The 12,797-nt window shown below is 61.2% G+C and overlaps 1 protein-coding gene across 2 annotated transcripts in view; it reads left to right on the forward strand.

Annotated features, from left to right (window-relative positions):
* DNAJC5 (DnaJ heat shock protein family (Hsp40) member C5) overlaps nt 1-12,580 on the forward strand; it is a 28,499-nt gene extending 15,919 nt beyond the window's left edge. The window contains exons 2-6 of one of the 2 annotated variants that reach the window (XR_009867112.1): nt 9,503-9,620; nt 10,134-10,347; nt 10,782-10,953; nt 11,038-11,112; nt 11,339-11,424. Coding sequence is in view for 1 of the 2 variants with exons in the window: in XM_062204496.1 (XP_062060480.1) it covers nt 9,514-9,620; nt 10,134-10,347; nt 10,782-10,953; nt 11,339-11,442 (597 nt within the window). In the remaining variant the exon portion in view is untranslated. Of the gene's footprint in view, nt 1-9,502; nt 9,621-10,133; nt 10,348-10,781; nt 10,954-11,037; nt 11,113-11,338 lie in introns of both variants that reach the window. The other variant, XM_062204496.1, reaches the window with a different exon arrangement.
* Nucleotides 12,581-12,797: the final 217 nt, after the last annotated feature.

The following is a 12,797-nucleotide window of genomic DNA, read 5'->3' on the forward strand; positions in this document are numbered from 1 at the left end:
TGGTCTCTAATGCTGCCTGCGTGGTTGGAGAGAGAAGTCTTCATCCACTGGTTCACTCCTCAGATGGCCACAATGGCCAGGGTGAATCCAGAAGCCGGAACTCCATCTGGGTCTCCCACGTGGGTGCAGGGTCCAAGTACTTGGACCATCTTCCATTGCCTTCCTAGGCCATTAGCTGGGAGTGGGATTGGAAGTGGAGCAGCCAGGACTCGAACCAGCGCCCACCCAGGATGCTGGTGCCACAGATGGGCCAGCTCAGTAATGCCATCTGTATTTCATTTTTAGTGTTTTTGTTTTTATGAAGTTTTTCTTGCACAGACAGGGCCTAGGGTTATGAGGCAGCGTGGCAGCAGGCTGCCCAGCTCCCCTGGCTGCTCCTGGGCTGCTTCCCGGCACCTGGGGCAGCACCACGGCTCCTTTGCACCTTCAGATAACTCTAGATAAGTCTGTCTTGCACTGTCACCAGCGCATGTCACCCCTGTCCCCTAACTGAACGTCCGTGCTTCCTTGGGGCTCCTCCCTCCCTGCACTTGCTCCTCACCCCAGGTTCCTTTTATTGAAAGGCAGAGTGAGGGCAAGAGAGAGAGCACGCCATACCCTCTGCCTTCTGGTCACTCCCCAGATGGCCCCATCGTCCAGGAGTGGGTCAGGTTGAACCCAGGAGCCTCGAACTCCATCCGGGTCTCCCACTTGGGCCATCTTCTGCTGCCTTCCCAGGCACGTTAGCAGGGTGCTGGACCTGCTGTGCCATGGCGCTGGCCCCCCCCCCGGACTCCTGTCAGCCTCTCTCCTTCCTTCTGTCCACTGTGGACTGAGTTATCCTTGCGGCCTGCAGCTTCTTTCTGAGCCCTCCCACTTCTGCCTCTGGCCAGGCAGTGGCTCTTGGGGCCACCAATCCAGCTGCTGTCCTGGAATGGCCCTGGGGATGGGTAGAGAGAAGCCTGAGATCCTCACACAGCCAGGCCCGGCCTCAAGGGAGTCCCAAGACCACCTCCGGGATCCCTGGGAGGGGCTCCTCTTGCTCTTGTGTTTGTCGTGGAGTAGTGTTATCCGATGTGAACCTTCAGAGGTTTTTGAGTGAAGGACACTGAAAATGGGGTGAAATACACAGCTTTGGGGGCCGGCGCTGTGGCGCAGTGGGTTAACACCCTGCCGTGTAGTGCTGGCATCCCATGTGGGCGCCAGTTCGAAACCCAGCTGCTCCACTTCCGATCCAGCTCTCTGCTTTGACCTGGGAAAGCAGTAGAAGATGGCCCAAGTCCTTGGGCCCCTGCACCCATGTGGGAAGACCCAAAAGAAGCTCCTGGCTCCTGGCTTCAGATCAGCGCAGCTCCGGCCGTTGCAGCCAATTGGGGAGTGAATCAGTGGTTGGAAGACCTTTCTCTCTCTCTCTCTCTCTCTAACTCTTTCAAATAAATTAAAAAAAAAAAGAAAGAAAGAAAAGAAAAGAAACAAATACACAGCTCTGGCTGCTCAGATTCTCTGTGGATGACCAGAAGGGGTGGGGCAACACCGTGGCACCTTGGCCTAAACCCCACTGCTGAAACACCGGCGTCCTATATCAGAGAGCCAGTTCTAGTCCTGCCTCTCCACTCCCAGTCCGGCTCCCTGCTGGTGCACCTGGGAAAGCAGCAGAAGATGGCCCAAGTGCTTGGGACCTTGCATCCACGTGGGAGACCGGGAAGAAGCTCCTGGCTTTAGCCTGACCCAGCCCTGGCCTTTGTGGCCACTGGGGAGTGAACCAGCAGATGGAAGACCTCTCTCTGTCTCTACCTCTAACTCTGCCTTTCAAATAAACAATCCTTTTTTTTTTTTTAAGTTTTTAATCTGTAGTTAATAAGAAGTAAGAAGTCGGCTAACAGCTGTAGACTGATTCTCTTCAGGGTGAGCTCCCTGAGAGTGGCAAGGCTGGGCACTGCCTCCGGCCCCCGGGCGTAAAAGCATTCATTACGGCATCTGGAGGGTGAGGTTCATTACGGCATCTGGAGGGTGAGGGCCTGGGAGTGCACAGGGCTTCTCCCGCAGACCAGTCGGCGCTGTGCTGTCAGTCAGATGAGTGACGTGGCCCGAGTGCAGAGCTGGCCAAGTGCGGCTGCTTCAGCACCAAGAGTGAGCTCTATGGCAAGGTCCTGGAGCAGCGGGATAAGATCTCTCTCTCGTTCTGTCTCTGTGACTGCCTGTCAAGGAAATACACACACACATAAATCTTTTTAAAAATCATGGGAGACAGATCTTCCATCCACCAGTTCCCTCCCCAGATGACCACAGCCAGGTTGAGTCCCGGCTGCTCCATGTCTGATCCAGCTTGCGGCTGTGGCCTGGGAAAGCAGGAAGGCCCAGGTCCTTGGGCCCCTGCACCCATATGGGAGACCCTGAAGAAGCTCCTGGCTTCCGATCAGCTCAGCACCGGTTTCAGGAGTGAACCAGCGGGTGGAAGACCTTTCTCTGGCTCTCCCTCTCTCTCTAACTTTGCCTCTCGAATAAATAAATCTTAAAAAAAAACAGGTATTTTTAAAAATTGTAAGTAGATAACCTTTGGAACTGGCTGCTTTCCGCTCAGGGTAGTTTGTTTTCTTTTCTTTTTTAAGATTTATTTACTTGAAAGGCAGAGTTAGAGAAGGAGAAGCCAGAGAGAGAGAGAGAGAGAGAGAGCGAGAGAGAGAGAGAGAGAGAGAGCGCGCGCTTTGGCTGATTCATTCCCCAGTTGGGGCTGGGCCAGGCTGAAGCCAGGAGCCAGGGGCTTCCTCAGGTCTCCCACATGGGTGCAGGGACCCAAGTACTTGGGCCCTCTTCCACTGCCTTCCCAGGTGCATTAGCAGGGAGCCGGATTGGAAGTGGAGCAGCTGGCACCCGAATGTGTACCCATATGGGACGCCGGCAGTGCAGGCAGTGACTTTACCCACGGTGCCTTGGCGCCGGCCCCAGTGGTGTGGTATCGTGGAGGCTGCTTGGGAGCTACTTCTGCTTTGTTGCTTGTTCCGGGTGGTTTCCCACTGTGTGTGCACCTGTGGTTTTTAAGCTGTCACGTGTGGCGGGGAACCTGATTCCCATTGGAGGTGGCTCTGGATGAAGCTGCCGTGAGTGTGTGTGTGCAGGTGCTGTCTGGACGTGTGCTGCATCCGGTGGCAGCTGGAATTCCAGAATTCCTTTTTGCCACCACCCTCCCTCTCCCCAGCCCAGGCAGCCACAGCCCTGCCTTTTAAGGCTGTGGATACATTTGTGTTTTGTACAGTTCAGGTCTGGCCTTTTTCTTTTTCATCTTTTTTTTTTTTAAATCATTTATTTGTGAGAGTGCCGATCTGTGGCAGCTGGTACTGGGCCAGGGCCAAAGCTGGGAGCCAGGAATGCGGTCCAGAGGTCCTGTGTGTGCCAGGAACCCAATATGAGGCATCAGTGCTGGCTCCCTAGGTCTGCATGAGCAGGAGGCCAGAGTCGGAACTGGAGGCTGGCGTGGAGCCCGGGCCCTGGGATTACGGGGTGCAGGCATCTCAACCCATGGCCCTGCCCCGGTCGGGCCTCTGTGACGCTGGCAGCCTGCTGTGTGCGTTGGGTGTTTCCCCTGTTGCTGCGCCGTGGCCTGTTCACCAGCTGATGCCATTTCCAGTTTTGGCTCTCAGGTGTGCAGCTGCTCTGAAGCATTGGTGAGGCCGTGTTTCTGTTTCCTGCAGGTGTCGGTGCGTAGCGCGGGCACGTGCTAGTGTGTGTCTTGTCTGTTTAGCCTTCGAGGCGTGCCACTCCGTGGCTTTGTGCAGCTGGACGGCTCCTGGCCCCGGTGTGGCCCGGGCCGCAGGTTCTCTTTCTCTGCAGCCGTCTGGCTCCTTGGCAGCTGCTGCAGTGGGAGAGGCTGAGCGGTCCTGGGTGCGGTGGCAGCTGTGTCACTCCTGGCTCTGCCTCCACGCCCGGCCTCTGCTCGCCTGCATCTGGCAGTGAACCAGCAGGCAGGAGCCTCTGGTCTGCCTCTCCGCCTTCCAGAGAAGCAAAATAAGGAAATCTGTGAGCTTCTAAAATGTTTGGAACGGGCCCATTTCAGGTGTGGGAAAAGCTGGAAAGACGTGAGCCAAAGCCCAGACACCACGCACTGCCCTCAGCTCCGGGCTGGCAGCGGCTGAGCCACAGCGCTCGGTGCAGAGCTGGAGGGCGAGGCCATCCTTGGCGCGGGCTGGGTTTAGGCGAGTGCTGCTGCAGACCAGCGGAGAGGCCGTGAAGGAGCTCGGGGAGCTGAGTGGGGGCGGCCGGAGGTCACTCGGCCAGGCAGACCCTCAGGGCGTCCGCAGGGACCTCGCCCAGCGAGGCCGGGCCAGTGCACCTTGAAACTCTGGTGGTCTCGGGGCTGGCAGTGTGGCGCAGCAGGTTAACGCCCTGGCCTGAAGTGCCGGCATCCCATATGGACGCCGGTTTGAGACCCGGCTACTCCACTTCCAATCCAGCTCTCTGCTGCGGCCTGGGAAAGCAGTTAGAGGATGGCCCAAGTCCTTGGGCCCCTGCACCTGTGTGGGAGACCCGAAGAAGCTCCTGACTTGGCTTTGGATCAGCGCAGCTCTGGCTGTTGCGGCCAGTTGGGGAGTGAACCATCGGATAGAGGACCTTTCTCTCTCTGCCTCTCCTCTCTCTGTGTAACTCTTTCAAATAAATAAATAAATCTTTTTTTTTTTTTTTTTTTTTGGACAGGCAGAGTGGACAGTGAGAGAGAGAGAGACAGAGAGAAAGGTCTTCCTTTGCCGTTGGTTCACCCTCCAATGGCCACCGCAGCCGGTGCACTGCGGCTGGCGCACCGCGCTGATCCAATGGCAGGAGCCAGGTGCTTCTCCTGGTCTCCCATGTGGGTGCAGGGCCCAAGCACGGGGCCATCCTCCACTGCACTCCCGGGCCACGGCAGATAGCTGCCTGGAAGAGGGGCAACCGGGACAGAATCCGGTGCCCCGACCGGGACTAGAACCTGGGTGCCGGCGCCGCAGGCGGAGGATTAGCCTATTGAGCCGCGGCGCCGGCCTGCTTCAGTAGAAGGTTTTTAAAATCGCCAGCCAATAAATAAATCTTTAAAAAGCAAAAAGAAACTCTGGTTGTCTAGGGGCTGGCACTGTGGTATAGTGGGTTAAGCTGCTGCCTACAGTCCTGGCATCCCACATGGCCGCCAGTTTGAGTCCCAGCTGCTCCAGTTCTGACCCAGCTCCCTGCTAATGCACCTGGCAGAGCAGTGCAGGGTGGTCCAGGTGCTTGGGCCCCTGCACCCACCTGGGTGATCTGGAAGAAGCTCCTGGCTCTGGCTTCGGTTCAGCCCAGCTCTGGCAGATGGAAGACCTCTGTCTGTCTGTCTATCTCTGCCTCCCTGTAACTGTGCCTTTCAAATAAATGAGTCTGAAAAAAAAAAAAGGCAAGGCCGGCGCCGTGGCTCAACAGGCTAATCCTCCACCTTGCGGCGCCGGCACACCGGGTTCTAGTCCTGGTCGGGGTGCCGGATTCTGTCCCGGTTGCTCCTCTTCCAGGCCAGCTCTCTGCTGTGGCCTGGGAGTGCAGTGGAGGATGGCCTAGGTGCTTGGGCCCTGCACCCCATGGGAGACCAGGAGAAGCACCTGGCTCCTGGCTTCGGATCAGCATGGTGTGCCGGCTGCAGTGCGCCGGCCGCGGCGGCCATTGGAGGGTGAACCAACGGCAAAGGAAGACCTTTCTGTCTCTCTGTCTCACTGTCCACTCTGCCTGTCAAAAATTAAAAAAAAAAAAAAGGCAGAAGAAACCCTTGCAGTCCGGCATGGACATCGGTGAACGCAGGCTGTAGTGCGCTCACACAGGAGCAGCGAGGCAGTCGTGGGGACAGGGATCACAGGCAAACCCAGCTCCTCTTCCACGGTAACCTGCCGAGCTGGGGCCCGAGTGTCGTCTGGAGAGTGACATGGCCTCCTGCGCTCTCACTGCTGCTCCTCCCTCCGAACACCACCTTGTTAGGTTTTTTGGAGAAACATTTATTTATTTATTTATTTATTTGAAAGGCAGAGTGACAGAGGAAGGGAGAGAGTCTCAAATGGCCACACCAATCAGATCTGGGCCAGGCCGGAGCCAGAAGCCAGGAGCTCTATCCAGGTCTCCCATGTGGGTGCGGGGGCCCAAGCACTTCGACCTCTTCTGCTGTCTTCCCAGGCCACAGCAGGGACTCAGACCTCTCCAAGGTGGGATTCTGGTGTTGGAAGCGTAACCTCAACCCCCTGGGCCACAGTCCGAGGAGGACATCCCCCCTGGGCTTCTGCCACCCCAAGACGGACGCCAGTCGTAAATGACAGCAGCAGGACTGCTGAGGAGCCTGGCCCAGGGGGAGGGGGTGTTGGCCGGGCACCAGGGGCTGCAGACCTTTCCCCTGGCCGGGGCTGAGGATGACAGGGGAGGGGGCTCCTCAGGTGCTTCCTGGGGCCAGGGAGGCGGTGCTGGGCAGGACAGAGGACGCCCTCACAGTCTGCTTGGGGAAAGTGTGGCGATGCCCTCGTCCCCTGGAACTGCGGGGGTGGGGAGGTGCCTGCTAACAGCCCCCACTGAGAAATTGGGACCCATTGGACAGGACGCCCTCTCCCTGGTCCCAGTCTGCCCACAGCTGCCCCTTCCCTGCGCAGGGCTCCTGGACCTGCGCGTCCTGCCGCTGTCACTGGATCCTGCCAACTTCAGTTTGCAGGTTTTGTTTTGTTTGTTAAGAAAGATTTACTTGTTTATTTCAAAGGTGGAGTTAGAGAGAGAGGTCTCCTGTCCTCTGACTCCCCAAATGGCTGCAGCGGCTGGGGCTGGGCCAGGCTGAAGCCAGGAGCCAGGAGCTTCCTCCAGTTCTCCCATGCGGGTGCAGGGGCCCGAGCATCTGGGCCATCTTCCACTGCTTTCCCAGGCCATAGCAGAGAGCTGGATCAGAAGTGGAGCAGCCGGGACTCAGACCGGCGCCCATGTGGGATGTGGGCACTGCAGGCGCAGCCTCACCCGCCACACCCCAGCGCCGGCCGTTCGCTCGTTTTATTCAGGACTTCGCGTGTTGGTCAGGGATCTGGGGTCTTTATCAAGTCTTGACTTCAGAATTGCTGGCTCCAGAACAGTGGTGGATTGCCCTCTGACCCAGCTTCCTGCTGCAACACAGCCTGGAACAGGTGAGGGCCGAGCACTGAGCCCTTGCCCCCGCACGGGGATCAGGTGGAGCTCCCGGCTGCGGCCCGGTCCAGCCCTGCCTGTTGTGGGCCTTTGGGGAGTGACCCGGCTCTCACCTGTGCACGTACTCACATGCTTGCTCTCTGCCTTTCCAATAAATAAAAACAAATAAGTAAACCGTAGTGGGAAGTAAAGCCAGTTAGGATCTTGTAGTTACTGTAACTTATTTGAAAGGCAGTGTGACAGAGATCTGTCCGCTGGCTCACTCCGCACACAGCCACAACAGCCAGGGCTGGGCCAGGCTGCAGCCAGGAGCCAGGAGCCCCATCCCGGTACCCCACGTGGGTGCAGGGGCCAGCACTGGAGCCGTCGCCGCGCCTCCCAGGCCGTGCGCAGGGGCAGGGCAGGACTCCATCTTAGGCACTTAGATGCAGCAGGTGGGCGTCCCAGGTGCTGGTTTTTCTTTGTTCTTTCTCTGTAGGTTGATTGATTTGTGTGTTTGAAAGGCAGAGTTAGAGGGAGATCGTCACCTGCCGGCCGCGCCACCGTCTCTGTCTCTGCTTCATCCTGTGTCAACTTTGGTGAATTTTAGTTTCCGGGGTGTTGGTTCCTTTCGTTGACATTGTGTGGTGATTGCCGGGGCTGGGTCACGGTGCTCGCGGCTGTGTGGTGTTTGCCGTGAGCACCGTGAACCACGGTGCTCACGTTCTTCCCAGAGCGGCTCTGGAGTGGTGACCCCTCGTGCCTCGGCTGCTGGGCTTTCTTGGTCAGAGTGAACAGGAAAAGCAGCCGAGTTCCTCCCGTGCCGTCAGCAGCCACACCAAACCTGACGGGCAGTTCTGTCGCCAGGCCAGCGATGTCCTCTGATTCAGCTCGTGCCAGCCAGAGAGCCCTGCCCTGCCTCCCACGTCTGTGCTGGCCACAGCCGCGGTGGCTTTGCTGTGCAGATGAGAAGCCGGGGCCCCAGATGCCCTTGTGGGGTTGGGGTGGCTCACGGCCTCCAGACTCCTGTGCCGGCTCCTCGCAGGGGGCCTGGTCCTCGGGGCCACTCTGGGGTGCACGCCGCCTGCCCATGGGAGTGCTCTGCACTCCCAGCCCTGTCCACACCGCGGAGGTGGGGGCGGGGCTGCACGTGTAACCCTGGCTGCGCGGTTCCCCTGGCGACGGCCCCTGCGCTGTGGTGCCATGTGGGACGTCCTCTGTCCATCTCGCCCAGACCTGCTATCCCAGCCAGGGGGCTGCCAGGCTGCCGGGGTCCATGGGAGGAGCCCCAGCCCGCCTCTGTCTCCTGTGCGTTCTCATCTCCTGTGTCCTGTGCACCCTGGGGCCCTGACTGGCTCCTGCGCGTCTATGAGAAGACGGGCCGGAGGCCTTGATGGGCACGGGCGGGAGCCACTACTGACGGCTCTGCCAGGCCCCTTGGCCCTCCCTCTCCATCCCAGGCTCACCAGAACACCTCGCGTTTGCCCTGGCCCCTTGTGGAGGCTGGAGGGGGTGCTGTGAGGGCGTCGGTCACTAGGGCCGCACGCGGGCCCCGTCTTGACTGCCCTGGTGATCTGCGGTGTCCACTGAAGAGGGCGTCGCCCGTGGCTGTGACACTCTGACGTCGGTGTGAGCACGGCCGGCACTGCCTTTTGGGGGCAGCAGTTCTGGTGTCGTCCGGGCAGCTTCTGAGAAGGGTTGGGGTTACAGTGGCACCTCACGTTCTCGTCCCACCCTGTTGTGGTTTTGAGTCCTTGGGGCCACAAGCCCCTGTGAGCCTGTGCGGGCCCTGGGTGCGAGGAGGGTGCCTAGGCTGGGGGGCTCTGGGGTCCAGGGCGCCTCATAGGGAGACGCGGCTGCGTTGTGCCCAAGGCCTGTGTGGAGCCCTGAGGACTGACACTGCTCCAGTGTCGTCCCCGCCTGCCCCCCGCCTGCCCCCGCCTGTCCCCCGCCTGTGGCTTTACTACTCACATGGACGCCTCTTACCTCCACTAAAAACCCTTCAATGCAGGTTTATTAAAAAAAAAAAAAATTTATTAGGCAGAGAGAGAGAGAGAGACCGACAGACATGGGTCTTTCATCTACTGCCTCCCTCCCCAGATGGCCACAAACAGGCAGGGATGGGCCAGGCTGAAGCCAGGAGCCAGGAACCAGAAGCTTCTTCCGGGTCTCCCACGGTGCTGCAGGGTTCAGGATCCTGGGCCTTGCATGGGTGCCACATGGGCGCGGCCAGCTTGCGACAGCCCTGAGCTGCTCGCTCTGTGCTGCTTCCCTGCGGCCTCCGTGCTGCCTCCGTCCTCGGTGTGGCCGAGCCCCGCCCCTTTGCACTCTGGTGTGCAGCTTGGGGGGCGCAGGGCAGGGCAGCCCCCAGCAGCGCTCTCACGGGGCCCCGCCTCGTCTACCCTCGCAGGCGAGCCTACCATGGCAGACCAGAGGCAGCGGTCCCTGTCCACGTCTGGGGAGTCGCTGTACCATGTGCTCGGGCTGGACAAGAATGCGACCTCAGACGACATCAAGAAGTCCTACCGGTAAGAGGCCGGCGTGGGCCTGGCGGGTCGGCGCCCGTCCAGAGGCCTCTGTCACGGGGCCTTGGGCTGCCTGAGTGACACAGGCTGACGGGCTCTGCCCTGCTGTGGCCTCTGTTTGAGACACAGGTCACTCTGTGACCCAGGGGGCGGCCGTCGCTGTCCAGGTGGCTCAGGCAGGCACCTGCGTCTCAGGGCTTCAGGGTTTTGGACGCTGTCCCCAGCACTTCCCTGAGCAGATGGGCAGGTCGCTGGCCGGGACGCTAGGGTCAGTGGTGGAAAGTTACTGACCCTCGCACTGTGCACAGCCCCCCTGCCCCCGCCCAAGACTCCCTTGTGGACGGAGTGGGGTGGGTGTCCTGCCTTGACACGTGCAGAGCGCAGTGTAGACCCCATGTCTGGGAGCTGGGAAGCCGGGTGGTGCCGGGCCATGGTCGAGGTGGTGCCGGGCCACCACTTTTCCCGGGACCCTCCAGTGAGGCTGAGGTAGAGGCAGGAAGTGGTTCTGGTTTGCAGGAAGCTCGCCTTGAAATATCACCCTGACAAGAACCCCGATAACCCCGAGGCTGCAGACAAGTTCAAGGAGATCAACAACGCGCACGCCATCCTGACGGACGCGACCAAGAGGAACATCTACGACAAGTACGGCTCGCTCGGGCTCTACGTGGCCGAGCAGTTTGGTGAAGAGAACGTCAACACGTACTTCGTGCTGTCCAGCTGGTGGGCCAAGGTGAGAGGCAGGTGGCCGGGGGCCGGCTCCGGGAGTGGACAGAGGAGCAGGCAGCCGGGGAGGGGGGTGCGCTCTGTGAATGGACAGAGGGGCAGGCGGCTGGGGGGGGAGGGGGCCGGCTCCGCCTGTGGACAGAGGGGCAGGTGGTCAGGGGGCCGGCTCCGCCTGTGGACAGAGGGACAGGTGGTCAGGGGGCCGGCTCCGCCTGTGGACAGAGGGGCAGGTGCTCAGGGGGCCGGCTCCGCCCGTGGACAGAGGGGCAGGTGGCCGGGGGCCGGCTCCGCCCGTGGACAGAGGAGACCTGAAATCTGGATCGTGTGTGTGTCCTGTGGCTTGGACGTCTGTCACGCACAAGGACAGAGCTGCCCCCGCCCCCGCGGCTGTCTGCCCTGCCCCCGCCCCATCCTCACTACGAGCGCCGCGTCTCCCCACAGGCGCTCTTCGTCTTCTGTGGGCTGCTCACCTGCTGCTACTGCTGCTGCTGCCTCTGCTGCTGCTTCAACTGCTGCTGCGGGCGCTGCAAGCCCAAGGCCCCCGAGGGCGAGGAGACCGAGTTCTACGTGTCGCCCGAGGACCTGGAGGCCCAGCTGCAGTCTGACGAGCGGGGTGAGTGCCCGGCCCAGCGCCCAAGCGAGCGAGGGGTGGCGGCAGCACTGGCCCTGAACGGTGTCAACCTGTCTTGTCAAACAGGAGGGCACTGACACGGTGCCGCGGGTGTGTGTGGCGGCAGCTGGCACTGTTGAGGTGTGAACCAGGAGCCCAGAGGTAACACAGGTGCAGGGCGCCGTCCCGCCCTGAACTGCCGTAGGCTAGATCCAGGGACGAGCGGGTGGCGCAGGCAGGCGGGCAGGGCGAGGGCCGTGCTGGGGGCGGGCGAGCAGCCTCTGCCCTCGGAGCTGTGTGTGAGCGGGCGACCAGGTGACCAGGTGCTGCTTCCCACGGAGCCACGGAGGCCGCCCCGGTGCCCTGAGGCTGCGCGCTTCCCTTTCAGAGGCCTCGGACGCGCCCATCGTCACCCAGCCGGCCTCCGCCACAGAGACCACCCAGCTCACGGCTGACTCCCACCCCAGCTACCACACCGACGGGTTCAATTAGGCCAGAGCAGCTGTGATGAGAGGACCGGCCGGCGCCCGGCCGCTGCACCCCCAGCCATGAACTGTAGTCGGCCCCACCCGCCCGCCGCCCAGGCGTAGCATGCAGTACGTAAAGCAGTGTCGCTGCAGTCTCCTGTCTCCTTTTGTGATAGCATGTGTGAGTCACGCTCCGTGTCTGTGTCGTGGACGTGCCCGTGGTGGGGCTGCCGGCCGGCGGGCCGGTGCAGCCAGGGCCGCCCCGCGCCTTCCCGCTCCGTGCTCCGGGCCGGGGGCGGCTGCTGCCCGGGGTGGGGCCCAGCGGCGTCTGTGCAGGACCCTGGCCCCCTGGCCGCACCGCCAGGCTCTCCCCAGGGCGAGGGTCCGTGTCTGAGAGTGAAGCCACGTTCTGTGTGCCGTGTTCCCCGGGGGTCCTCGTCGCACCGTACCCCCTGCTGGTGGAGGAGGTCGTCTGTCTGCGTCCCTGTCCCTTTCCCAGGCCATGAGCTGCACCCACGGGGCTGTCCCCCACATTCCTTCCAGCGGGCCTGCCCCTCACGTAGACTCACAGACATAGCCCCGGCCCCACCAGTCGTAGTCAGAGCCTGGGAGTCCAGCCTGTGGCCTCGTGGGACATCAGCACGCGCCTGTGACAGACAGCCCCAGCCCTGCCTGTGCTTGCCCCGCCTCTCCCCCCGCCCCTGCCCCGCCCTGTCCCGCCAGTGGCACCCGGCTCCCGCAGAAAGGACCAGGGAGGCCGTGGTGCAGGCCGGCAGCTGGACCTGGGACTCCCTGTAGGAACTGGATGTTAGTCTCCTGTGTCGCAGACCTTGTGGGCGGCACGCAGGTGGCACCAGCGGCCTGTGCCGGCGTTGCTTTTGGCTGCTGGCTGCGTGGCCGAGGTCAGGTGGCCCTGGGCGTTACCAGGGCAGAGCTGAGGGGAGTGGGATGTGCCGGCGTAGGGGCCCGGCTGGGGCCCAGCCACACACAGCTTCATTTGTCCCATTCTGCTTTTGTTTTTTAAACAAATGATCGTTAAAGTGACCACGAAAGCGTTGAGCAGTCGGGGAAGAGAGCAGCAGGCCCCGTCTCCTGTGTGGAATTTGTAAAACGAAATGAATCATGTAGAATTTGTAAAACGAAATAAATAAAACTGTTCTCAAGGTGCCGGGTGATGACCGTGACGAGAAACAGGTGAGCTGACTTGACCCCGTGAAGGAGATGGCCGGCCTACAGGCTCCCCCTGTGCCCCTGCTGGGCACCGAGAGCCAGGTCCAGAGCCGGGCGTGTGGTGGGCGGCCGTTCTGTGTGTCCCGGGCTGGAGAACTGTGGTCGCAGGCGGCTCCTCCTCGGCAGAGCCCACGGTGGGCAGGTACAGGG

Source organism: Lepus europaeus, chromosome 10 (assembly GCF_033115175.1).
Source record: "Lepus europaeus isolate LE1 chromosome 10, mLepTim1.pri, whole genome shotgun sequence".
Taxonomy (NCBI): Eukaryota; Metazoa; Chordata; class Mammalia; order Lagomorpha; family Leporidae; genus Lepus; species Lepus europaeus.